General features: G+C 44.2%; 1 protein-coding gene across 1 annotated transcript; it reads left to right on the plus strand.

The window, feature by feature from the left end:
• Positions 1 to 26718, plus strand: tacc2 (transforming, acidic coiled-coil containing protein 2). The gene is made up of 17 exons (XM_041948068.1): positions 1 to 172; positions 478 to 760; positions 12668 to 12774; positions 13267 to 14683; positions 16336 to 16393; positions 16499 to 16706; positions 17136 to 17185; positions 17329 to 17438; positions 17693 to 17846; positions 18250 to 18396; positions 22087 to 22224; positions 22308 to 22384; positions 23492 to 23535; positions 24859 to 25019; positions 25144 to 25250; positions 25528 to 25648; positions 25757 to 26718. The coding sequence occupies exons 1-17, from the start codon at positions 1 to 3 to the stop codon at positions 25820 to 25822; spliced, it is 3420 nt and encodes a 1139-aa protein (XP_041804002.1). The 3' UTR covers positions 25823 to 26718.
• Positions 26719 to 27261: the final 543 nt, after the last annotated feature.

Raw genomic sequence — 27261 nt, forward strand, 5'->3', positions numbered from 1 at the left:
ATGCCCCATGTGGGGAACAGCTGCATGGGCGTCCATCGCATTGCCTGTCAGATTAGAGAGCCTACCACTCCTGATAAGACGGGCCTGGATTGGGGCCAAATCCACTCCGCCAGGTGGCCAATGATGACAGAGCCAGACACCCTCAGACATGCTGCTTCACTGCAGAGGGCAAGTAGAGCAAGCAAGGGAAACATGGACTATCATGTAAGGGGATTGAGGAGAGGAGTTTCATTTTCATTTTCATGTCATTTAAATGACAAAGCGTTCTTAGGATGGTTGGAGTGAGCATTTTATTTTTCAAGTCACTGCTAGGTTTAGGTGATGACACAGAGCAGAGTGCTCCATCTTTCTCTGCTTTGAGGTAAGTTTCTGTCATTTTTCGTATTGAGGAGAGTGGAGTGTGTCCTCGGAGGGCTTTCTGGACCGGCCTCTTGTTTTGGTCTGTCTGTTGATGTTTTGTGTTCCCTCCCCCTGCAGGCCCTCCCACGCTGAGCAGGCAGAGAGAGGTGACCGTGCCCCTGCCTCTCCCCCACCTCCTACCACTGACCACCACTTTCCGCCTGCCCTCCCTCCTCCCTTCCACGACACCACCGAGTTCCCCACTCCTCCTCCCACACCCCCGGAAAGGCATACACTCGAAGCTCTACCAACCCCCCCCTCCATCTCCCCACCTTCCTCCTCCAGCCCCCGCCTCCCCTCCAGTACCTTCTGCTCACCAGCGTGAGGACCCTGCTTCCGCACCCTGCCACCCCCCTTTCAGGTATGAACATGAACTGTACCCCTCTGTCACTGCTCCTGAACCCGTTCATTAGATCATTTAGCACTCGTCATTTGTTTTGTTTAAAAAATGTGATGTAAATGTTTTCCAGTTTTCTTTCGTGCCTCTGCTGTTAAGTTTGTAAGACCTCACAGTAGATTTGTTCAGTGTTGACACTAGTCCTTTTAGCCTGCTTGACGAAAAGTAGCCATGTCCTTATCCTTTCAACCTGAGTTCAGGTCAAATTACAGCATTAAATCGACATCTGGCACACTGAATTATCTTGTAGATGGTTAGCTTAGCTTAGCATTAAGACTGGAAACAGGAGGAAACAGGTAGCCTGGCTCTGTCCAAAGGTAACAAAATCTGACCACCTGCACGCTCTATGTGCCGGGCTATTTCTTGACCGGTCTCTCCTGGTTGACTGACAATTGTTCCCAGCCACGAAATAGTATGGCACATAATCCCCTGTTAAACAGCAAATTGTACTTTTTTAAACAAGATATAACATGTTACTTACAGAGCTTTAGAGGTTCTGGTAGGTGGATTTTCTTACCTTTGGACAGAGGAAGGCTAGCTGTTTCCCCCTGTTTCCAGCCTCTGAGCTAAACTAATCTAACCAGCTGTTTGCTCATTCTTCATATCTGCAATACAGACGTGAGTGGTATTGATCTTCTAACTCTAACTCTCTGCGAATAATCATATTTCCTTAAATGTTTAACTATTCATGTAAAGAACTGACAGCACTCATCACACAGGTAGCTCACATACAGCCTAAGTGAAATCCAGGGTAACAGTCTCGTCTGCAACCCGTTTTAACCACCTCATGAAATTACAGATTAGCATTGCTATGCACATCTACCACATGAACTCATGGGAAGCAGGATTTGAACTTAGTGGTCATGGAGACTCAGGTGTATACTGGATACTTGTGTCCTGTTTGTGGTGAATATAGCAAAAGCATGAGAGTGAAATGATAATGTGTGAATCTCTTAAACATTGCAGTGTAAAGCACTTACACACCAGGCTTTTTAACAATTAACACAAATTGTCCCATCATAACCACTTGACATTTGAAGGCTGATTTCTTCCCATTTGGGCTGTGTGTGTAGCACCCGAGTCATGGCATGAGCATAAAGATTTTCATTCATAACACTGTTGCTGATTACATTTAAACGCTCCCTATTATTTTACTATCAGCACAGCTTCCCTGCTGATAACAGTTGACATTCCTCTGTGGTCGTTCTTAGCTTTGCAATTTATTTCATGGACTTCATAAGAGGGAATGACTCAGCCACTTTCGCGGTGTACTGTAGCTTATAACCAGCAGAGGGTGTTTTCCCCTCATAGAGTCCAGGGTTTATGTTGTATTGCCAGCCTGTGTCTGCACTCTGCTGTCTGAATGCTGCAGGTATATGAAATAGGACAGGGAGAGACACAAGCTCTTGTGTATTCCGCCAAGCATCGCTGCTGAGCTGACAAAAAACTCTCTGGATACATATTTGCTTATCACATGAGAGTATTTGGCTTTCTGAATGCTTCTCTTGCTCAGAGAAGGCACCAATATTGAGGAGGCTAGGCTAGAGTAGTGTTATTATATTATTTATGATATCTGAGAGGTCTGTTCGATAGCAGTGAGGTACCAACACAGTAACATAGACTGAATATTCTGATTGGATGTCACCGATTGCCCTGTTTGCCTGCAGACACAGAGAGGCACGACAGTGCCAACATATGTGCAGGTATAAAATATATTTTTGATCTCGTACATTAGGTTGAGTATGAATATGTCATATTGCAAAGAACACTAAAACATACATCTTTACTGGAAATAAAGTGATGATGTGTCAGTCCCTGCAGGGACAAAGCATGTCCCTCGGAGCTGCTAGACATTTAAACGATTAGCCTCCGTCACAATGTCAAAATGTTAATCACCCAAAAGATATTTTATGTGTTTTTACCTGTATGAGCAATAATTAAATCCTCCTGTGGGGAAAAAGAACAAGGCAGGCCTCTTTTTTGTTAATCACACATTTTATACACATGCTTCCTGTCATTAAGACAATCCCTGACAGCTAAAAAACAAGGAGCACTATGATTCTTTTGTTTTTCTAGATTCTTCTGAAAACCCCCAAACCAATCAGCTCCTCCCCTGCCCACTTAAAATGTGATTTTTCTAATGACTCTCTTTCTTCTATTTGAGACTGTAGAGAAGTGCTTTTACACTTTTGCAGGCTAAAACAATTTAACCACTAACCGTCCTCATTTACATGTATGCCACTGAGATGATGAATTGATGGGTATCTAAGCCTTTGTTTCACTGGAGCTTTCTTCTTGAAGTTTCCCATTAAAGTGCCCTGATAACTGCACAGATTGCTTTTGCCATTTACTTTAAAGTTGTAAAAAGATGCACTGTAAATGCAGACAGATGAAGTCTGTGAGTGGATGTTTTGTAGACAAAGCTTCAGGAAACTGATCCCACAAGTGATTATGGGAGCAATGCAGCTTTTTCTTGGCATAACAGAAACCCAGCTCCGGGCTCTTACCCTGCCTGATAAGCCACTGGTCAGCATCAGAGGCGCAGGGCAGTGATCAGCTCCTGTCACAAATATCTAAAACCAGGATTCCCCAAAACACGTCTTTGAACTGCACTTGCAGAGCAGCTTTGGAGTTGGTGGCCCTGTTTGTTGCAACGGTGCAATCAGTGATGTTTTGACTGGAACTATGGCAAAAGTAAAGTCATTCACTGCAAATTTCATATACTAGTCATAACAAGTTTTGACTTAAAGTAAAACCTCATTTTCATATTAGCTTCAGGACTTTGACATATATTCTACACCATTAGCTATACCTTTAAATTTTTATTTTTCAAGAATCATTCAGTTCTGATCAGCTACTCTGACACAATCTATCTTTCATTTTCTATTTTGTCATCACACCATGTCAGCACCTATAATTTTCTGTAGGAGAGGGTCCCCTATCTTGTGGTCTTTACTGTGGTTTGTAGGGGTTTTTTTTTCTTGAAATAATCTTGGCTCTTTCAGTTTTTCTTTGCCAAATTAATGGGCACATTATTTGTTTCCCATGTTTAATTTAAGCTTGTGGCAATCTTTGAGACTGTACCCGTGATTCAGCCGCAATTTTTAACTTGAAACTGACTTGAGAGTACTATTTAAAAAAAAAAAAAGAAAATAACAAGATGCCACTACAAATGACCCCCTTCAGAAATCACGCTTCTCTTGTCTATGTCTGACTTAACTATATGCTGTGTATTTTTTTTAAAACCATTTCACAGGTACATAGAGGTCATCTTTTCTCTACTGCCATGTCCTTAAGTAAAAAATATTTTGCCAACATTCCCGCTAAGCTTCAACCCACGCCCATGAAACCACAAGTTGTTCTGCACCATCACAGTCTGAGTAGAAGCACACACATTCAAACCCTCTTACAGGGTACATGCATGTGGATCGTAGTGACCCTGATTCCTCTTGAGCGCTGCTATGAATCTTTCAGAAAAAACTGCCACAGCCGTGTCTTCCAGTGCCTGACTGAACTGAATTTTTAATCTCTTCATTTTCTTCAGTCTACAGTCAAACTGCAGTGCATGGCCAGACTCTTAAGAGGAACAACATAGAGACGATGTTTATTTCTCATTCAGTAGAATAGGAGCTTGGTATATACGTGCTTTGCTGGCCTAGATATATCTTTGAACTGGTACAAGGGTCTGAACGGCAGTAGAAATCAATATTTTTCTTTAGCAGGGGTCTGAGTTGGGAGGTGGGAGTGGGCAGTGTTTTTGTGTCTCCCCTCGGGCTGTGATACATTGACTAACAGGCCCATCCGAGGTTAGAAACGCATCAATATTCTTTGCGAACATCAGTTAATGGACTTCATGTTTACATGCAGACTCTCCGCTTTCCAACTGCGCTTTGCACTTGGACATGAACAAGGAGGACATGGTCTTGTGTTTTATGTTTCATTCTGTCTTTTTAGTCCACCCAGACACAGGTAGGACACCTGAAACCTGCAAACAGCAAGTTTGTGTGACTACAAGCGCTGCAGGCTTGAGTTGCTATTGTAGTGAGCCCTCATTTCCCCACTTTCCCATGAGTGCACAATGGATTTATTCTTCTCATATTTCCAACGCCTCTCTTTCCCATTGCGCCTCGACAATCAATGGGAAGTTTGTAGAACCTGTTCCTGCTCTTCTTTCCATCCTTCAGGACACATCCTGTGCATTTGTCACACACAGATGTCTAGAAAAAAAAGAGAAGCTGGAAGACGCGTCTAGACAGAATATCATTATTGCTCCTCTGGTCTTTGATGCAATTCAAGGTTTGATGAGAGTGCCAGTAAATTAGATCACCAACCCAGCCTGCTGTCCAGGGACTCAACACAGAGACCATATTCATTTAGAAATGTAGACGCTCGTATGTCAGAAGGCATATGTCCCTGCCTATTTAGCAAAAAATCTACCTCCAGAGTTAGCTGCTATTATTGAAATATGTATCTACATCTTTAACATTTTGAGTCTGATGATGGCTTCTCAATGTTTCTTTTTTCCCTTCTTAATGGATGCTGAAAAAATTCTTATTACATGTGATGTAATATTTTAAAAGGTTGATTTTGTCCCTCCTTTGGTCTCATAATGCTTTTTTTTTGAATGTGTGCTTGCACAGAGTTACTGGTGCAGTGACTTGAATGGAAGAGAATATGATCGAGTCAGAGTTGAATAAGACACACACACCAGTTTCTCAGTCTATTGTTTACCTCAGGCATCACTCTGGTTGGCCACGCTAAGTGCTGGAAGCTTCCATTGTGTGAAAGGGAGGCACAAAAATCACATTTTCGCGATGCATCTCACTGGATGAGAAAGGGGGATCCTGGCAGGGGAAAGGCAAAGCGGACAAGTACGTTTACTGTGGGAGGGAGGGAGGACGAAGGGGACTGACAGTGGAGGAGAAAACGGCTGTCAGAGCGGTTTTGGGGGTCTGCTATTGTTTGGCTCCCCTGCATAGTCGCGGCACGGGACGAGAAAAAGCTGCTTGTCTTTTTAAAGGCACAGGAGGCTGGAGTCAGGGTAGAGAGTGGAGGAGAGAGGGGGGAGGAGGCAGTGAGAGCAGCAACACAGCTCAGCGATATCAGCAACCAAACAGAGAGGAGGCACCTCAGACACTCATGCAAGACGGCAAGAAAGCAGGATTGTTGTCTCACCCTCTTTGTTTTGGATTATTCTCATCCTGACATTTTGTTTTTGGAGCTTCAATTCCCCCTGTTTGGCACATGATTTTTTGCCGCCAGATGAGAAGCAGGAATAATCACAGTCCGTAGACGAGCAGAGGCTCAGGGATGCCGTGTATAAAGTCAGAAGCCCTGAATCATCCACTGCTTGGCTCCTGATGCGAACAGGACTCGTTTCATCCTCTGCACTGCAGCACAGAAGCTCAGCCAGCGCTCACGTCCTCTGACACAGGCTACCAGCCTCCTCTGCAAGGATCAGAGCAAAAGGGAAAAGGTGTTTTTGTGGGAGGGGAGCAGGTGAATGTGGAGGGTGGCTGGAGAACAGGAGCAGGCAGGGGGGGCAGGGGGGGCAGAGCTAGCTGAGGATGGGAGCCAACGAGTCCATGGAGCAAGGACAGACCCCCTGTCCCTCTCAAGAACACATGTGAGTTTGACTTAACCTGCATTCCTGCCCAGTGTTCAGTCTGGAAATGTTCGGAGGTGTCATCAAGCGAAATAAAAAGCAGAAGAAAATCAGGGGAATCACTCTTTAAAAGCTGAACATCTGTAGAGCAGCTCCAACGGCTTCTGCTTTGCTCTTTTATATGTATTTCTTTATGTATTCATGGCTTTGAATTGGTCTCCTGTGCAACATAAATGTTCATTGTAGGTGCAGGGTGATTTATTTTGCAGAATCCGATCACCGCTTGCCATTTTTTTTGCCATTTTTTGTCATTTATGTTGTCAGGTGAAGCCTGACAAATATCTCTGTGAGACATTGTTTTCCGTCATCTCCCTCAGTTTTTGTTCCATTTTTACATTTTTTTTTTGCTTTCCCCTATTCTGTCTTTCCACACATACTGCCACAAAGCCTTTTCAGACTATAAAATCCAATATGAGCAACTGAGCATGTCAGCATTGTTTGTGTTTGCTTTTGTGATGCAATGTGAGAATTGGCGCATGTGCACAGGCACATGTGCTTCAGCGTGCCTCAACTGCTGTACAGTACGTATGGATGAATGGTAACAGTGCTTCAGGAGAGCCTGTGGGAACCAGAACCAGGCAATGAGTGCAGTAGGTGCCGCTGGGAGGCTGGTGGGGTGATGTTTTGTTCTGTGTGAAGGAGGACGCGACTGCCGCGCTGGGAGCAGGAGCTGGTGACTGCGCTGAAATGGAACACGCTGTGTGGGGGCGGAGGGAGACAAGTCAGGAATATCAGTGGATGAGAGAAAGCGAGAGTTAGAGACGGAGCGAGAGTGCTCCACTTTGCTGTGTTTTATTTATATCTCAGACACACTACTGCACAGGGGAGCAAGGACCTGGGGAGAAACAGAGGGGAGGGATGAGGGAAATGGAGTGAATGCATGTGTGTATGTGCCGCCTGTAATGTGGAAATGAATGATTTATAGCATAATACAGTCATTTTTCAGACCTCAAAGGACTTAAGCATGCGCTCTTATTGCAGGATGGTTGAGTCAGGAGCTGTTTTACCTACAGGTGTTCAGAACAGAGGCATGGTGCCCACCATCCCAACCATTACTAATAAGGCTTTTACTGAGTTCACTCCCTGTCAGAACCACTCACAGTATATAAAGCATTCACACATCTGGGCACTGTAGGGCTCTGATCTGGAAGTGTTGGGTAATGGGCCAAAATGTGTTTTTGCTCAAGGGTCTTTTTTTATTTATTTTCATTCTCGTTTAATAATGGCACCTACAGTGAGAGTCCAGGTTGTGTTGTTGTCTGTATTCATGGGGGGTTGGGATACTCTGTCCCTGTCTCCTGTGTCTCCTTTGCAGTAATCTAAATGAACCTCGCTTCTGATCTCATCATCAAAATGGAGAGATATTTTAACCCCCTCCTCGCTGGTGCTCTGACTCGCAGACCTGCTCTGTTGTTGTTTAATGTGCCATCTGCTTGCAGTCTCAGATTAGGCTGGATGAGGTTGGTCCTATTACACATAGAGATTATCTTAGTCTGACACTTAGTGGGTTCTTTGTTTTTTAGACTGTTTTTTAGACTGAGTGGATTTATTTCTCAAAGGGATTCCAGACTTCCTCTGTTTTTGCTGCTTGGAGCTGATGTCAGTCTGGGTGGAGACAAGAGACAGAAAGTGCAAGACATCTTCTCTTTGAGAAAACACTTTTCTCTCAGCTTTTGTTTATATGACCTGCAGGAGGTGCAGAGTGATTCTCCATAACATTTCATTTCCTGAGGAGCCGCTTTGTCCTCTTTTCCCATTACAAAACCTCTAGATGTTGCTCGCCAGAGCACACCTGTGTAGAAACTGGAGAGGCTCTTGTATAATGAAAGTAGGTTGTTGTGGTGTTTCACATGGTGTACAGTGCCCATGATGTAATGCTTTACATCCAGACACTCATTCATCAGGGGGATAAAAGCACAGGAGCTCCCTCTGTTGGTCTCTTTTCTACCTTATAGGAGAGAGAGAGAGAGGTTGTTTACAGTGTAATGAAGGACAGACACATTGTATATCTCAATATTTTGTTATTATATAATTTCAGTCATCTACCATTGTATTAACATTTTGTCAAAATACACGCTGTAAAATATTTCCTGCCCAGTGCCATGTTCACAATGATAAAATCTAATTTAACATACGTAGTTTAATCATTAATCATTGTTTTGTCACTGACATTTGGTACTGCAAAGCATGTGACAGACTTATAGTGCCACATAGCCCACCTGACGATGCCCGACTAAGATGCCATTCTTTCCCTTTTTGTCAGAGATACAGGCCAAGAGGGATTGCTAAATGAAGAGAAGGTAACAAAGGGATGATGAGTTGTAGAGATTGAGTATGAGGTGAGGAAAAGCAAGGGAATTAAAGGTAAAGAAGGAGTGGAATGGAAGGAGATAGATGACGTGTTGTGTCTAGAGAGGGTTTAGTGATGTTTGACAGCCGAGAGACGATGGAGCGAGTGTGCGGCAGCAAATCTGTTGAGGCTAATCACACAGCTGCTTGGAGACCAGCAGCCTGCCTCTATTCATCCCTCCCTTCGTCTTCTTTTTCCACTGGCTTTCATCTATTCACAGTTGCCTCCATCAAATTTAGTATAGAGCCTATATTCATTAGCAACATCTTTAAATGTCTTGGTTTTTTTTTTGTTGTTTTTTTTTTTAAATGCATATGTAAGACAGACAAGTGGTGTAAGGTTTATGTGTTGGTGCAGCCCAGTTTCCCCCTCTTCCCCGGGGCTGGCGATGGCTACCCCTCCAGCACTGTGGAAGCTGTTTAGACAGGCTGAGTTGGATTTGGCTGGAAGCAGAGACACGTCTGGCTGTCTAAAATGCCGCGTCTTCCTGCCTCACACTGCAGAGTTTCTGTCTCCAGGCAGTCATCTCAGCCTGTGAGAGGCTGCTATTAACTGCTGCTCTCTTTGTTTCTGTTCGCCCACCATACCCTGACTGCTCACCCACACGCTGCTTTTGCTCTTTCTATGTTTCTTCTGCAACTAGATAACAAAAGAGCTCCTAAAGATACATTACTTTAACACAGAAGACATTTCCAGATTGATTATTTTTCAGCTCATTGATTAGTTTAATTACAGCACTCCTTTCAGTGCATGAGTTTATGTATATTGGATGCCACTTGTTTAAATTTGGATAGTGATGATCAATATTAACTGTTCTGAGAGGACGTAGAAGTGTAGAATAAACAAAAAAAATGTGCTGTTTTTGTTTTTTCATTTCAACCTATTCATGGGCTGTGGGCAGAAAGATGCTGATGCAGCAGCTGCTTGCCTCATACATCTGCAATGTGCCTTTACTTGTCTCTTCTATCATATGAAACACCTCAGTGGACATTTTTGGTTTGGGAAGCCTCAGTTGTGTGTTTTTGTTGGACTGTGTGCATCCAGGCACTTCCATCGTAGAGTAACATATGGCAGGAACTACCTCCAGTTACCATAGCAACACAGTGTTTGCAGTCACATGAAAAATGTCCTCTTCAAGGACATAATTGGCACACTGAAATAAGCCCTAATTACCTCAATTTTTCACATTTCAGTTTTATTTCCACCCATCCTCAAAGAAGCAAATTTTTTAATGCCATGCATCAAAATCTGCAGAGAGCTAAAAGTCTTAAATGGTTTTCATGGATAAAGCTGCTGAGTAGTCATATTTCCATATATTTAACTTGGCGTGTTACATGCGTATTCCACTCTGTAAGTGGGTCCTGTCATTGGAGATATCTGTCACTGCCTGTCTGACCATCTGACACTATGATCCTGGTTCCCAGTGACTGATCCAGATGGATCTTTAGGCAGGCCAGTCTTATCCTGCTGGGACACACTGGGCCCTCACAGAGATTACAGCTCTGGCTGCCGTCTTGGCCATGTGCTGTCTTGTTCTGCATCACACCACCCTAAAAGTAATGGAGGGCTTTTTAAGGCTTTCAGACTTACTACATAAAAATGTGATAAATGGGTATCACTCATTATTTTATACCCTGTTGTAACTTTAACTTGCTGTGTGTATTGCTTTTGTCTAGCCTGATGAATTGTTAAGATTTGTCAGTGGAGCACATTGCAGTGCAAGTCGAATATGTTACTCCTGCCATATTGTTGGCGAAGAGGAGCCTCTATCACTGCTGTGATGTGACCCCAGGGATAGTGAACATATTGGCCATGACAGTAAAAGACGTTTATTACCAGCCTTCTCTATAAACACTAATGTCCCAGCTTTGAATTTTTGTTGCATCAGTCATATTGGCCATATGTATGGCTAGATGGTGTTTCAGCACCACCCCAATGTCTTTCATGCTTCAGGCTTTTATTTGATCCATGTTTGCGTGCATCTGTGATAAAGAACCCCCACAGGTTGCTGAATGGCCTCAGCAATGGCTTGAGGTGAATCCCTATAGACTGGCTAGATCAATATGGCCCATAGACTTGGAGGTGTCATTTAGCTGTGGGGGGGGTCCTCATCTTTTCTCTTGTCTGAGCTCTAGTATTTGTAGGTGTGTGTTAAACAGGTCTTGCTGTCCACATATTTGGCACAGTTTGCTTTACACACTGCATTTTTCATTACCTTTTATGTTATTGTTATATAGATAAGACTCATTTTGTTATATTATGCAAAGATGTGTCGGAGTAACCACCTCCAATATTGGGTTAGGGAATGTGAAAATAACCTGGGTTTGTAGAGAAAAATCTGGGTGTGTCTTTGCATTGACCAAAAATTGTTCTTATTTAATTTAGGCAGAATATGACACTATGACAGAGATAAAGGGACAGGAAATATATGTCAAATGCAGCACTTGTATAAGTAATGGACAAGCTTTATTACAACAGATTCAGTTGGTGGGCAATAGACTGTCTTTTCATCTGTGTGAGTACAGCAAAGTGGTTCAGGAGCAAGAGAGAGGTAGAGGGAGGGAGGAAAGTGGAGGGATGAAGGCTGGGAGAGAGGGAGAGAGAGAGAGTGCCAGAATATACAGTATGCAGGCGGTGGGCTTCTGCAGCCAGTCTCATTTAGATTGGGAGGCATCATTTCCTACTGGGGAGGAGTGGCGACGGACTGATATGGCTACAGATGACAAGGAGGAGCAACGTGAAAGGACTGGGATTGTAGATCAGAAACAAAGAGAGCTGGATATTAGACTATAAAAGAGTAGAAGAGCAGAGGGGTTTGATCTGGTTGTCTTAGTCATCATCTGAGGAAGAGGCGGTGGGCGTCTACCTGTGTCTCAGGCAGTAGCATCGTGGTGTGGAGAGGTGCAGCCCGGCGGCAGCCATGGCTGTGAGTGCGTGGCAGGCTCTGTCTCCACTGCAGTGGGCTCGTTGGGGCTGGGACACACTGCTGGGAGGGGCAGAAGACGGGGACAGCCCGGGCTCCGATCCGGCTCTTGGGCTCCTCTGGCGTCTCTCCTGGGGCTCACGTCATGACAACATGATCGGGGCTGCTGGGGGACCGGTCAGACAGAGGTGAGACAGGACTGGAGGCTGGGGTCTCATATCGTCAGATAATATATTGACCAACGGAGCATGGACCTTGGTAGTCAGGTTGTGTGGTGATCTTGGCTGTGTGTGTGTATGGTGCTGTGGAAGAGCAATCAATATTGTTTATTCATAGGATGTTTTTATTTCCAACCTATTGTCATGCAGAAATTGGTCATTTCTCTGTTTTTGGCGCCCTTCCCTATCCATTTCACAGCTATGATATCTTTAGATCTTGACGTGGTCTCATTGTGTATGGGTGTTGCATTTGTGTGTTGTGGTGGGGTAAATGTGTGCCTCAGATGTGTCATTATCTGTCACCTCACTGCAGATTCAGCGTTTTCATTTGTAGCCATTAAAGGTCTACGAACAATGAAAACAGAAGCACATACCACATTCTTTGGGCTTCTAAAACCCATATACGCCACAGGAAATGGCACTTGCCGCCCTTCTTACCTGAAACCCATAGCAAAACACCGCCCTTAGTGAATTTGTATGATAATATAATTACACCATATACATTGCGCTGAAGAATGATATCAGAACTGCTACCTTGGGAAGTAAATTTATCCTTTGTGACATGACGTGTCTGAAGGAGAGAATTTTCACCGCCACTTTCACATGACGTCAATGTCAGTCGTCCTGATACAGTTGCGAGAATCATTACAGGTCAAGTGATGACTGTCTGATTCACAGCAGCCTGGGCTTAGTGTGTCCTTATCTTTTGTTACAGGAGCTCAGATTCTGATGGAGCGTTTGAAACCCCTGAATCCACAACTCCAGTGAAGGCTGTTTCTCCTATAGAGCCCCAAACTCAGCAACTACCGTCCAGCGATAAAGGTATTGTTATTATTGATTATAAAGGAATTTTGCCATAATGTGGCCTGAGCTCTTATACAGTAAGACACTCTGTTACACTGTAAAGCAGGTGAAAGAAAGTCTTGTTGCACCATCTAGTGGAATGAAACAGTATTTCCCATCTTTGTTTGCTGAGACAAGCATCTCCACTGCACAAGGCTTTTGGGATATCTAGGAAAGGCTGACCCATCAGTTCAGGCTCTCTCTCATGTGGTTATTTTTCATAGATTTTTTTAGTCCAACTGAGAAACTCTCATTGAATTATTTATAGTACATTCATCTCTATAATTGGATGTGTTAGAAATCAGCTGCAGCTTTATCTGCATGCAGGCCTCTTGATCACACCAAGAAGGTTGCAATTCACCCCCACACCAGTTGAAATATATAACAAAACCTAATTTCATTTCTTTTTGATTTCACCTTTTTAGCACATGAGTTCAACCTTTTTATGTTATGTCTCTTTATATTTTGCAGTAGCAGACGCCTCAGTGGGTGATCCTGCCACTGACTCGATTTCACCTGAGCCACCCTGCCGTTCACTCTCCATTGTTTTTGATGAGGACAAGCCCATCGCAGCCAGTGGCACCTACAACATCGAACTTTTTGCTACAGATTCAACAACTCACGGTCTGACACGTTCACTCAGCCTCCAGGGAGGAGAACTAGACACTGCTGGTCTGTTGGATGGATCAGCAGTGGGAGGCTTCCGTCCACATTCCGAATCCTTCAGCGTGGGCACTGAGAGTGCTCCAGGAACACTCCATCGGCCCAAGAAAGTCCGTTCTGGGTCTGTGAAAAAGAAGCCTCTTCTCAGACAGAACTCCAACCCAGAGAGTCCAAGGCCAGCCTCATCCAGCAGCACCCCGGAGATCAAGAAGCGGGCAAAGCCTAGAACTGCCAACCCTCTCCAGGCCCAGGAGGAGGCAGAGGTAGGATCTGCAACTCCGAGCCCTGGAGGAACCCTCCGAAAGACCAGGAAGAGCCGTGTGGAGACTCCTCCTCCTCTGCCGGAGGAGAACAATCATACCAGCCAGGAGGACAGCCTTGTCATCCCATCCTTACCCTTGTGCCAGGAGGAGGTGGCCCCTCACCCTGGTAGTCCGCCAGTCAAAGACGAATCCCCTATCCCCCCTAGTAGCTCTTACAAATGGGATCCAGATAATTTTGAGAACATAGACCCTTTCAATACTGGAGGTAGTAAAATTGCCAATTCCCCAATTCTGGGCCGTAAAGATCCTGTGTGTGCCCCCATTGCCATTCCTCCAGAGAGTCCCTGTGTCTCTGCTGTGGAGCCGTGTCCTCCAGCTGCTCTTAAAGAGCCAATCATCAACCCTGAAGAGCAACCCATTATTCCCAAACGTCAGTCAGTAAGGCTGGAGTTTGACTACTCTGAAGAGAGCGGTGAGGCATCACACCAGGCCTCTCCCCCACCCAAGAAAGTGGGCAAGAAGCCCGGTGGCAAGATGCCTCTCAGGAAACCAAAGCTGGGGCTGAAGAAGGCCCCTCCAGCACAGACAGAACAGCTGGACAATGAACCTCCAGCAACCCACAATGGCAACGAGGAGGAAATCCCTGTTCATAAGACATCTTACAATTTTGAGCCTGACAAGTGGGATGATCCGAACTTCAATCCATTTACCTCTAAGAAATGTATCAGCAGCTCCCCCAAACTGTCCAGGCCGTCTTATAGTTTTGACCCCAATAACTTTGATGACTCCATAGACCCATTCAAATCCTCCAATAAGATGGCCAACTCCCCTCCCAAGGCCTCTGCCTCCTTTGAACTGTCATCCAATGACTACGACAATGATAATGACAATGACAACATCGGGGAACTGGAGGACCAAAATCAGAACAAGCCTGCCAAGAAGAAGAAAACTCCCATTAAATCGTAAGTTCAGTCTGTTACCACAGGACCATACAGTTATGGGAGAGTCCACACTCACTTGCAGAACATTGTATTGACCTGTAGGAATGTCTGTGTCTCTGTTGGTGAGGGATTTTTTTTTTAGGCTAGTCTGTGTTTGTACGTAGTCCTCTTGTTTATTATGCCAGTGTCCTCTGTCTGTCTCTCTGTCACCTGTGTCTGTGTATTCCCATATGTCACAGGAAGTCCAGGGGTGTGTCTTCTCTTTGTTGTCTGTTGTAAGTACAGGGACAAAACAACCATCCACCCATTTTGACCCTTAATTCCACGTGGCTCCTTTTAAAGCAGCACGCTGCCCTGTTGTGCCTTTTCCTATTAACAGAAACATCACAATCCCCTGTAACCATGATCAAGCTATTCATTTAAATATTTTTAATCCTGTCCATTTTAACTGGAGGATGCAGCTTTTGTTTAAAACTCTGTATTATGTATGATAATTTCCCATCTATGAAAGTGCCAATGCGTATAGTAACTCTTGAACAGAGTTACCACACGTGGGCTGGAAATTCTACTTACATACAGCGCGGTGCACAAAGGGACCATGTAACCTCACGGTTGGACCCTCTACCAATAGAGGTCAGTGCTACAGTGCTCAGTGAGGTACTGTTGAATAACTAAGACAAACGTAACATTTGGAGAGGCGTTATTGAGTTTGTTGCGTTGCTGCATTTAGCAGTTGTGACATTTTAAAAAGACTCTAATAGTTTTATAGTTCAGCACTTTTCTAAAACAAAAGTATAGATATTGGAACAAATTCTGTTATATATTAAAATGTTGCATTACCCTTTTCTACTGAAGCTGGCTGAATATTTTTCTTCCGGACAGATGTTTGTGTACTGACACAGTGTGTAACAAAGGAGGTGTTTGTGCTCCCTCTTGTGTTCGTTGTTGAAAAAGCCAAAGCTTTATAATAATGATAAAATCATAATATAATACAGTTTGTTTTGGCTATCTTCCACAACTGGGCTTAAAAATGTTTATTTGTGACAGGGTGCAGATATTTTACAGACTAAAGTAAGCACCAGCTCAGCTCTATCAGATATGTCTTTTACATTAAATCTAAAGGATAAAACACAATGTTACATCCAGGAAAGAAAGTTGTTGTAAGGACTCCCAGTTCTTTATAAACCCTTTAAAGTATCCATGTTCTCTATATCTGTAAATCAAAAACTTAGTAACAAAAGTAAAAACCTTCCTCTAACAGTTAAACTACTACATTACCAAATACATTCATCTGTAGGATCTGTGTTATTTGTTGATTTATGTGAAAAGTAAACTACTCACAACATAACATTCATTTACCACTGTGCAGTTACTAACTACAGATTCAACCCTCTTCACAAACCCTCTTTCATTTCAGCCACACAATAGACCACAGTAAGTCTGCTACACATATGATAATGCTGCTCCATGCAAATCATTTTGCAATTTTATGCAAAAGCAGATGTACCCAACCAGTTTCATATTTTAGCATTTGTGACTGTACACGTTTGAGACATGTAGCAAATACAGATCTTTTGATGTTAGGCAGTGAACGTTGGATGTAATGAAGAGCTGTGTACTGAAGGTGCTGAGTGACTCAGACATCGATGACTGACTGTTTTTTTCTTTCTCAGTAATACTTTCAGAGTGAAGAGGTCACCGAAGAAATCCCCATTGTCTGACCCGTCCCAGGTGGGTACCTAATTCTCTATATCTGTATATCTCTCTCACTTTTGCCTGTCTGTATTTCTCCCTCTTCCATCCAACTTGGTCGCTACCACCTCCTTTGTGTTGCAGGATCTTACACCTGCAGATGAACCTGCCTCCCTCCACCCACAGGACGACCATGCAACAGATGAGGAGAAGCTGGCCTCCTCCACCAGTCATAAGTGGGCCGCCCTGCATGACACGGATGCAGATTTGAACTCTGACCAACAAGACTTCCCCCAGCCATGCGACCTTACATCCTTCGTTAATGAGAACAGTCTTCCTCATCAGGCTCCAGGTGAGGCTTAGCTGTCTGACTCTCTAGGAGTCCTCTTTGTACCTGCAGCCACCTGTGTCCAAATAAAAGCTAACAGAGATCAAAGCATACCTCAGACAGGCGGTGGTCAGAGGAAATTCAGAGCTTATGTTTGGATAAACCACACAACAATCAGCCACTTTACTCTTTATTCATCGTGCAACGTTATTGATTTTTGTTGTGGCAGTGAAATAAGCCTGCTGGCCCAGTTCTCTACTACCCTCTGACCTCCAGAAGAGCCACCTCCTCCCAGAGGCTGTGTGGCTCAACTCATCTGGGTCAGACATGAAATACCGAACAGACAGCCCTGCCTCAGCTTGTGATCGCATCAGTCCAGAGCTCAACACTGGCTGAAATGTCTCTCCATTTCTTGTTTTGCATCTAAAACTTTTCTTTGTCTTTCTGTGTCAGCGCAAGACTATGAAATTGAGTACATGGAGAAGATTGGCTCCTCTTCACCTGTGAGTATTTGATGTTATTCTAAGAATTTATGCTGCTTTCTTTGTTTGTTTTACTTATATTTGATATGTTATATGGGCCACCAAAGCCAAAGTAAAATTAGGTTTCAGATGGTTTATGCTTTATTCTCTTGCGTGTCTTGTAGCCACTGTCTATGAAGAAGCCATCTTTGTACCTGAAGTTGGACTCAGTATCTGACAACTTGACCAAGAATACGTGTGCACATGGATCTGAGCCCAGCTCTCCCTGCACAGGGTAAAACACACTGTACTACTACTATCCTGTGCTGTGAAATATGTGTAGCAGTATTACATACATTGTCTGTTCACTGTGTGGGAAGTCTTACAGTGCGATTTTCAGTCCTATTTTGGTATATTTAGTTTGATAATTGTAAACCATAATGATTTGAAGAGTGTAATGCATGCAGATCAGCTCCTCCAGCAACTTTTTACATTAACACTCCCTACCATGCCCCCCTCTCTCTCCCCTCTCTTTCTCTCACTCGGTAGGAGTTTCGAGGAGATGGAGGCCCAGATAACAGCGGGTATGAAGACACCGGTGCTGAGCTCCCGGCCTGGCCTCGAGGGCTCTGCCGGGGACAAGGGCAGGAAGAGAGAAAGCGAGGCACTCAGCCGAACGCAAAGCACAGAGAGGGATGAGCAGGTGAGCCGAATGCCTTTGTAAAGAATCACTGAGCAGTTGTCACATATGTTGTAAAAAAAAATCACTGTCACTTCTGTGTCTTGTCACCATAAGAAGAATCTATCAGTTTTGATTTTGCCATATTTACATTTTGTCATTGTTTATTCACAAGGGGGGGGGGGGTGCCACACTGCACATGCTATATTGTAGGCCGTGACTTGGCCCTGCAACATGAGCACCGTCAGACATAGTGATTCTCATTAAAGCCTCGTCACTGGTAACACATAGCCAGTCCGCCACACAAGGTTCCCAACTCAGTGACTTAACTCCCTATGCTGCCACTCACACACTCAGCGCTTGCTTTGCCATGCTGACCCCTGCCCTCCTCCCTGCCCTCTGCCTACTCCTCCCGGTGCCCCTGTAGCCCCCTAGCCAGGGCCCCGTGGAGGCCCCTGCTCCAGCTCTGGCCATGCCCCTGTTAGACAGGCTGTCTGAGTGTGACGACCCCCTGCAGTACCTGGAGCCTGACCTGGCCGAGACCAACCCCATGGCATTCGCCCAAAAACTACAGGTGTGTTGACAGACCACACATGACCCCGCTTGATGAACCTTCTAGGCCTTGCCTCTGGTGGCCCTTTTGTGTCCCCGATATGTGATGTGTGTGTTTTCTTTGTAGGAACGTTTTTTCCGTTGTATCACCTGACTACATCTAGCCTTTTCATTTTCCCATTTTTTTCCCTTCTTATGCCTAAGTTGCAGTTTTTTAGCTCACTGTGTGAATTTGATGAGTGTGAAATCTAGACAGCAGCAAGTGTGTGCGCTCAACTCAAGTTCATATATGTTTTCCCTTTGCTCTCTTATCCTTGGGCCGCACCCCCCTTTATCCCCTGAAATCCATCAATCCCAACCCCCCACCCACCCACCATGTGCGCGGCCCAGGAGGAGCTGGTGCTTGCTGCCCTGAGGATAGAGGCTCTGCAGGTAGCCAAAAACATCTCTCAGTGCCCCTCCCTCTCTACTGTAACCCCCCAGGTACTGCGTTGAGTCCTGCACCTGCTGTACGCAAGCGTGTTTGTGTGTGTGAGAGAGAGACTGAATGAGTGATTACGTAAGAGTGTGTGTGTCAGAGATGCACGTGCGCGTGACTGTAGTGTGCGTGCATGAGTGTGTCTCAGCCTGCCCATCCCTCCCCCTAAACCCACCATTTTGAGTGTGACTGTGAACTCATGGCCTTATCAACATGGTGGCTGCACCACTACATCCGCAGTCCTGCCACCTCTGCAGTCCCCACATGCGAAATCTCTAACATGGCTCCCACCCCGACTAGCAGCGAACTCCTCCAGGTTGACCCCTCAGGAACAGAGTGCCGCCCCTTGCCTTTATTGTGCATGTTGGGCAACATGCATGTTGCCTGTTCAGAGGCTTACATGAGCATTAATGTGACTGGGAAGGTCTCACGCTAAACTCAATATCAGCAGCTGAGGAGTTATATGGTTATAACTCTCCAAGATGTATTTGTTGACGCTCTGCTATCAACACCCTGAATCCCAGTCACATTCTTGTTTTGTGATTTGGTCCTTTTCCCAGACTAACATCACTAACAAATAGACATATCAGGTAGGTCAGTTTGGTTGGAATTTTAGGTAGCACTTTTGCAAGTCGGAGGCCTTGTGCTGAAAAGGCTTGTGTCTAGACATAAGAATAGTGAGATTACTTGCTTGTCTTGATGGTCAGCGGTGAATCTACACTTTATGGTCAGTGGAAAAACTCTTGTAAGATTTGGATCAGGACAGGCTCCTCCCCGCCCTCTTTCCTTCCAAGTCTCATGCTGTTGTCCCACGCATTTTACAGTCTCGATTCAAGAAACCCAGCACTCGGCGTTGGAATATCAACGGTTCACCCTTACTCAAAGTAAGAGTAACATTACACCCCTGTAATCTGCCTTCCTACAGTGCGCTCCAAGCATTTGGTCGTAAAGACTTTTTTCATTGTTTTTGGCTCAGTGCACCAGCACACTCAATTTTTAATTACTATGAGGCTAAAGTGCTGACTTTAAGCTGTAAAAATAATTGCATGATTCACCACAGTTTAATGCGTAGAACGCCCAATTTTTGTATAGTGCTAGAAATAAAGGGGCTTTAATTGCTACGCTGTTTACCCGGTTTGGTTTTAAATACCTTCAAATTAGAGCAGAAGTTCAGCACTTTACCCTTCTAGTGCTGGAGTACAAGGCCAAAATAATTGTCCAAATACCTGTAGACTGCACTGTAAACTCCTGTAGACCCCAGAAGTCCAGAAGCCTGAGACCTTTTTTTTAAGGTCTCCCTACATTTGCTACCTACCACAGCTGTACTTTGTCCCTGTGAGCAAATTTGTGTTTCCTGCAGTTACATGTAGTATCTCTCTTGTAGTCTCAGTAGATCTACTACTGTCTTATTTTTGTGTTTGAAGTAGTGTTTGTCTTGTGGCTTCAACTCATGTCTTCAATTTGCCCCCTTTTTTTGTTCTCATTAAGTAGTTTTCCCCCAAGTCTATATGATTTTTTCATATAGTTCTCCTGCAAGCGACATTAAAATGTTTGCAGTTTGCATGTGATGCAAGATGATCCGGTCTGGGCGCTTTTTGTACAAGGCTGAATTGCCAACCAGGCAAAGCAGGCAACTGCCCCAAGGCCAAAGACATAGGAGCCACAAATGCCCCAGGTTCTTTGGGTGGCAATTTCTTTGTGTTCATTTCATACAAATTTGTCTGACAACATGCACCACAACAACATGATTAAAAATTGACATGGAAAAGGCCCAAAAGTGTCTTCTGCATTTTTACTCAATCTTGAAGCCTTGATTTAAAGAGGGGCCTTTTGTTTCAACAAATTATTAATACTTACAAAATCAAGACATACAGCAAACCTTGGGCATGATAGTCGTGGTTTGTTTCTGGGATCCAAGCTGCCTTTAGCAACAGCAAGCATATACCTAGAGAGGATAGCACATTATATTCAGCATGTCGTTTTATTACACTTCATTCCAAGTCATGGTACTGACATTTTATGTGGATTTTTGGGAGGATTTTCACTGTAAGACAGAGCTTTAAGTAAAAGTCACTATGAGTCACAGCACCACAGGACAGTTTTGGGTTGATGCACTTAAAGTTTTGGTTTAAACTTAACTGAAGTGGGAGGTGAGCCCAATCAGTACCTGACTAAAAGCTAAAAGACGTCTATGGTTTCTTAAACTTGACCAGTCTTTACCTTCAGTGGAATAATGGAATTGCTGCTCCAGCCAGACCAAACACTTCACTCTCTTTTCCACGTATTAGTGGATCTCAGTCTACTTGCCCCCTGTGAGCCCCCGCTATTTCATCAAATCCTCCCCTAATCCATCTCTCCCAAGGATGACTAAATCCCTTTCAGAGCGGAGTGTTAGGGCACCAAAAATGGTACAAGAATGAGGATTGTTTTTACATTTTGATGGGATGTTTTGTGTGAGGAACGATTGAATGCCCTAAAGCTTTGTGTGAGGAGTTGTTGTTGGTAGAGCATTGTCACTAGTTGCAATGGTTGCATGAACACATGCATATATACTTTGGTTTGTAAGGTCTCCAAGAACATCCGACAATGGTATTCAAAGTCAGATGCTTTGTAATGCTAAATCCTGTGACTCTTCTGGTTCACCTCAAATCGTCCTCGTAATTGTAAAAGAATTCAGCAAATGTTGCAACGGCATACTGTAAACACTAATGATTGTAGCCACAACAGGTAAGACCAATTTATTATGTTAGAATAAGCTTTAACATGAGACTAACAGCTATTTCCAATGCTGCCCAGTCTGCTACCCTATCCTCCGTCTCCTGTATATGATGCAGTCCTTGCTGTATCAACTGCTGCCCTCCTTCCCCTCTGCCTTGCCTGGACCCAATCACATTCAAGCTACTGCGACGAGCAGGTGATCATGACCGCTCAGCTGGGGGCAGCATCAGCCAAATAACTTGGCTAATACTGTGGCTATGAAGACTGTTTCATCCAATCATGTGGCAGCTGACCAAGTCTTCAGGAACATCGCTGGCCTGCCTCATTTACATATTGATTTTGCCGTGTGGTACATTTTGATGCAGTTTGATGCTGCCTTGCGATTTGGTTCAGGAATCCTGATGAGATTGTGCGTGTGGGCCCGAGGTTGAGGGTGTCCCATGTGTAGCTCAGTCTGGTTTGTAACTGGCTATGCTTCCTTTCCTCGCCATCCTCTCCGTTGGCTCCTGGAAGCAGCACAGAGACGTGTCATCTCCCATAGAGAGTGCCGTGTCCAAGAACGCGCTGTACGCCAGGACCACCAGCTACATTGAAGGGGAGAGTCCACACCTGCCCAGGGAGCTGGACCACTCGCTGGGAATTGCACGAGAGGAGGTGCCCCAGACATTTTTCCTTTCATTCTGTAAGACATGAACTTCCCTTCATGCCTTACTTAACAATTTTGTTTCCCTCCTCAGATCGTGACAAAGGAGAAAGAAGTGCTGGAGTGGCAGAGGAAGTATGAGGACAGCCGACAGGAAGTGGTGGAGATGAGGTACGAAGCAGCACCTTGGGTTGACATCACTTACATCACAGTGAGGTCCCACCCATACACTACAGCATGGATTTAACACCTCCCTGTGATTCTGTTAAATGGGAACCTGTCAGTTGGTTTATCCCACTTAAACTGTCAGCCAAAGCCTTAGTTTACTGCGGAGTGACGAGCCAGTTAAAGAAGTCCATCTGAGTCTTGCTGTCAGCGTCAGTGTTAGTGGTGGAGGAATAGTTGCGGTTGATACATGTAAGTTTTAGAGTAAAGAAGTTAGATATCTATGAGAAAACGTGTTAGGAGCTTTAAACTGCTGTCATTTGGATTATAAACCATCAACTGCCTGACAACAACTAAAAACTTAATTAAGAACACTAATATTTCCGTCAACAGATGATCCATAAATGCCCAGCAAATGACTGCTAATTGGTGTTCATGGAGACAGAGATATGCAGTACTGAAACCCTGTTTTCTGTCAGCAGGTGGTGGGTGTGGGTCCAGCTGGCCACAGCTCAGTTAGTGTGGATAAGACACAGCTTACTTCATTTGACTGATTGGGCTCAGGATAAGGAGGGGCTAAGAGGCTAAAGGGGAGGCATGGCTAATCAATCCTCTTACCTCTAGCAACCTGCTTTTCCCCAAACAAGGCTTCCTATTGGTCCCTGCTGGTCCTTGGCTTGGAGTGTGGGGAAACTGCACGACTCAGATAGATCAGAAAATACAAAGCTAATGATAGTTTAGAGCACTTACAACTTAGTGCATTTTCCAAACAAATGGCAAACAGTATGTTTTAAAGAAGTATATTTTTCCCTCAACTTGGACTTTCTAATATCAGATGTTTCCAGCAGTAATATTAAATGACCCAAAGCACAGATAGTTGTGCCACATCCACAGCTGTCTTAATATCCACCTAATTCCAGCGAGATGTAGACTTCTTGCTAATGAAACAACAAGCAGACAGACAGGAAACAAATCCTCTGTTTTCATAGGCAGAGATAAATATATGAATTGTATAAAATAAAGACTCTAGACTCAAGAGATATGCGTACGTTGAAATCTTTTGTCATACTGATATAACCCCACCCATATACTGATGATCTTTCTAATCCATAGGAGAATTGTTGCTGAGTATGAGAAGACGATTGCACAGATGATAGGTGAGTTCAGTGTTAAATACAAAACCAAGGCATTGGTCACAGGTTACTGGACCCTCTGTCTTTTCAATACACATGACTTTTTATTTCAACCAACCTCTGTCACTACTTTTTGCTGCACTTTATTTATTTGCAAGCTGAGCATAATATACTATCTAAGGTCTTTCTATGCCCTATTCCATCACCACTGTCTTCAGAGAGTTAAGTATTTTTTTTACCCTCTAATACAAGCTAGCCTTGCTATGTGCTCTCCTCTTTGACTAATATGAACTGAATCCTGACGTCACCGGAGCTCACGTTGGGCCACTCGTGTCCAGCTTTTTGGACTCATTAAATTCTGCTGCAGGTTCACTCTCTGCATTAGTCCTGCTCTCACCCCTCATCCACCTCTGGACATTCCTGAAAATTTGATTTTCGCCGCTGTCGCTAATTTCATTTCTTACTCTCATTAAAGCACGGTCACAAAAATGGAACAATCTGTCTCTGCCTCTGTGTAACACTCGGCTCTCTCACGTCTTGCCCTCCCAGCTTGACTTAACACAGTCCCTTCTTTTCTGTTCTGCTCCCATCTTTGCCCCTCACTGTTTGATAACCCTGACAGGCATGCCAGGTGAGTAACGCGGGATCGTCCTTCACTTTGTTTCAGCTCACATCCCCCCATCCGTCCGTCAGAGAGAGGAGCAGACGTGCTCACTTTCTTCATCTCGTCCAGTGACATTTGTTTGTTTTGTTGCATTTCATCCTGTACGTTTGAGACACTGCATTCTGTTTTTATAGCGTGAAATTCAGCTGTCCTTTGTGTAATCCCTCTCGCTGATACAGTATTATACAAATTTGATCAAAACCTTTTAGATGTACCGACGCACAGGAAAGCTTTACATGCGCATCTGCATTTTTGCTTCTGTGCTGTAGATGGTGGTGAAAGCCATTCATGCAGAATTAATGAGCTAAGCAGGTTGGTCATCTCAGCTTGTGACAGGAAAGGAAAGGGGGGGCTGAAGTACTGTGGGAGCTTTGTCATATAACACTGAAGCAAACCAGCTGTCAGCTTTGTCTCTATGGTTTAGGGCCCCTTGATTTCCCCATTGTTCAGTGTTTTTGTTTGCATGCTACACTGGTTTATCGGATATGCTCATATAGTGTTGTATAAAATACTGTTAAATCATACTATCCCACAAATCCATTGTGATATATCGTCAGAAATAAAGTGTTTGTTTGTATGTATGTGCGTCGGTGTAGGTTGCTAAACAGTATCTGTGCCCTCTACAACAGACCCTTCAGTGTACAGTCTGATGATCTGATCTCCAGCATGTTTGTGTCCATCAGAGGATGACCAGAAAGAGAAGTCTCTCTCCCACCACACCATCCAGCAGCTGATCATGGAGAAGGACCAGGCCTTGGCAGACCTCAACTCGGTGGAAAAGTCTCTGGCCGACCTCTTCCGACGTTATGAGAAGATGAAGGATGTACTGGAGGGCTTCCGCAAGGTGACTAACACACAAATTATTCACAACTAATGAGTGTTTTCAGCATGAGCGGCCTTGTGAGTCATCCAAAATTTAGCTCGACAACCCTCATGGCGTGTAATTAAAACATTTTTCGTCCGTTCAGAATGAAGAGGTTCTGAAGAAATGCGCTCAGGAGTATCTGTCCAGGGTCCGCAAGGAGGAACAGCGCTATCAAGCCCTGAAGATTCATGCAGAGGAGAAACTAGACAAGTGAGTCTACATAGTCTCATTATCTTCTGTTTATTCCACCATGACAGTGTTATTGTCCCCAAAGGGAAAACACAGCCATGCACTACACAACACCTCAATGCCCAGCTGAAAAAATGTTTGGATGTTGGCCAATTTTTCTGTTTACAGATTATTTATCAATCTTCTGGCAAGATTAATTCTGTATTGGCTTTGCAGAGGCCAGGTTATGCTTTCATAAGACTCTCCATGCTTATGGGAAGGTGACTGGACGCTCACTGTATCACTTGTGTGTTTCCAGGGCTAATTCAGAGATAGCTCAGGTGCGGGTCAAGGCCAAACAAGAGCAGGCCGCCTACCAGGCCAGTGTGAGGAAGGAGCAGATGAAGGTGGAGTCTCTGGAGCGCACCTTGGAGCAAAAGGTCAGTCAGAAATCCTCACCAACAGAGTCCAGGGGTTGCAGGAGATGTGCAAACAAATATCCTTGTGAGCAAAGTATATTTATTCTAATTTTAACAATCGCTCCACAGAACAAAGAGATCGAGGAGTTGACAAAGATCTGTGATGAGCTGATCGCCAAGATGGGGAAGAGTTAGCGACCACACCACGCCCGGGCCAAATCTCTCAGAGAAGAGGAGTGGTTGTGGAAAAGCTACTTGGAGAATGAAGCGTATCAGTAATATTTACCACTCTTCCGAAGACTGATGGACATCGAAGGCCAAAACGGTCTTGGGGTAAACTTCCTACTGACTTTGTGCATACAGGATCCACAGGAATGGCTTCCTCTTAATCACTCTGTACATTTTTGATGTGTCAGTGTATCGTACTGTATCAGGGGTCTGGTTAAAAGTTTTAGAAAATGTATCATATCACTAATGAGTCTGTCTGCGTGCGTGTGAGAGATTGTGTGTATGATAATGAGCAAAGTGAGAGCGTCGTTTGTGGGTTAAATTATCTATAATGATGTTGCCATGACAGCCACTGAGGGAGAAGACTGTTTACCCGCTCCTGTTGTCCTCTTAATACAAGAGAAAGGCTTTCAAAAAGAGTAACTGAGACGTAGATTCATTCATAAAACGTTGATACACCATTAAGAGAACACAAACTATCACAATATCTTTCTGCATGTGAGAGAACGACGAACTTGTCATGTTAATGTTTGTATATGCTGTAGGAAATTCCAAATATGGAAAAGACTCATCTGCATTTTTGATAGTTATCCTGTCATCCTCAACCCGTCTCCCTCATGTAACCTTGTAGATATTTGTCATACTTGTCATAGCTTTCTCAATGAAATTGTGGGACTATTTTTTGGATTTTATTTTGATATAAAGCAAACTAATTGTGACTGTATTCAGTTGTGACCAGGGGTAATTTAATTTTGGATGAATATGTCCTCGTCCTGCTATGGTCGTTGTGTCACACTGAGGAATAACTTCTCTGCACAGCCACTGTACAGCATCTGCTTACAAAGTGCAATAAAAGATGGCAATACAGCAAACTGGGTTCACTCTGTTTCTTTATCCGCATCACGTTTTTCCACTGAAGGTCAGAAGGGCTTCCAGTGAGATACCGCACATCACGTAGGTTTGCTCTGCATTTGTGTTTCGCTTGATGTTTCGTCGAAGAGTTTAGTTGATGTGGCATGGCCAATGATAAATCAGGGTTATGATGTGAGTGTTACTATTTGACGAGACAGTGTCTGACTGACTGAACATACACCAGCACAGGTGATTTCGCTTATACCTAAGTGATGCACTAATGCATGATCCTTTAGATCAGTGATTCCCAAGCAGGGCTACACAGGGGATACTTCTCCTGTCCCCAGCTGGTAAGTGGAAAGACGCTAAAATGTATATATTTATGCACATTAACATCTTTAGGAGGAATATCAACAAATTGAATTAAAATTGCTGTGAGGCAGGTAGTAAGTATATTGGCACAGTAAACAAGCTACCCGCTGACTTCCAGTGCCTGCAAGTGTTGTGACCGGGAGTGTGAGAACTAATTAGAAAGCAAGCAGGGAGGTTGAAAT

The sequence above is a fragment of the Chelmon rostratus genome, chromosome 11, assembly GCF_017976325.1.
Source record: "Chelmon rostratus isolate fCheRos1 chromosome 11, fCheRos1.pri, whole genome shotgun sequence".
In the NCBI taxonomy this organism is placed as follows: domain Eukaryota; kingdom Metazoa; phylum Chordata; class Actinopteri; order Chaetodontiformes; family Chaetodontidae; genus Chelmon; species Chelmon rostratus.

Coding starts and splice junctions, on each gene's coding strand:
- tacc2 (XM_041948068.1), top strand. CDS start 1: ATGCCCCATGTGGGGAACAGCTGCATGGGCGTCCATCGCATTGCCTGT. Junction 761..12,667: donor CCCTGCCACCCCCCTTTCAG/GTATGAACATGA, acceptor CTTTTGTTACAG/GAGCTCAGATTCTGATGGAG. Junction 23,536..24,858: donor GACGATTGCACAGATGATAG/GTGAGTTCAGTG, acceptor TGTGTCCATCAG/AGGATGACCAGAAAGAGAAG.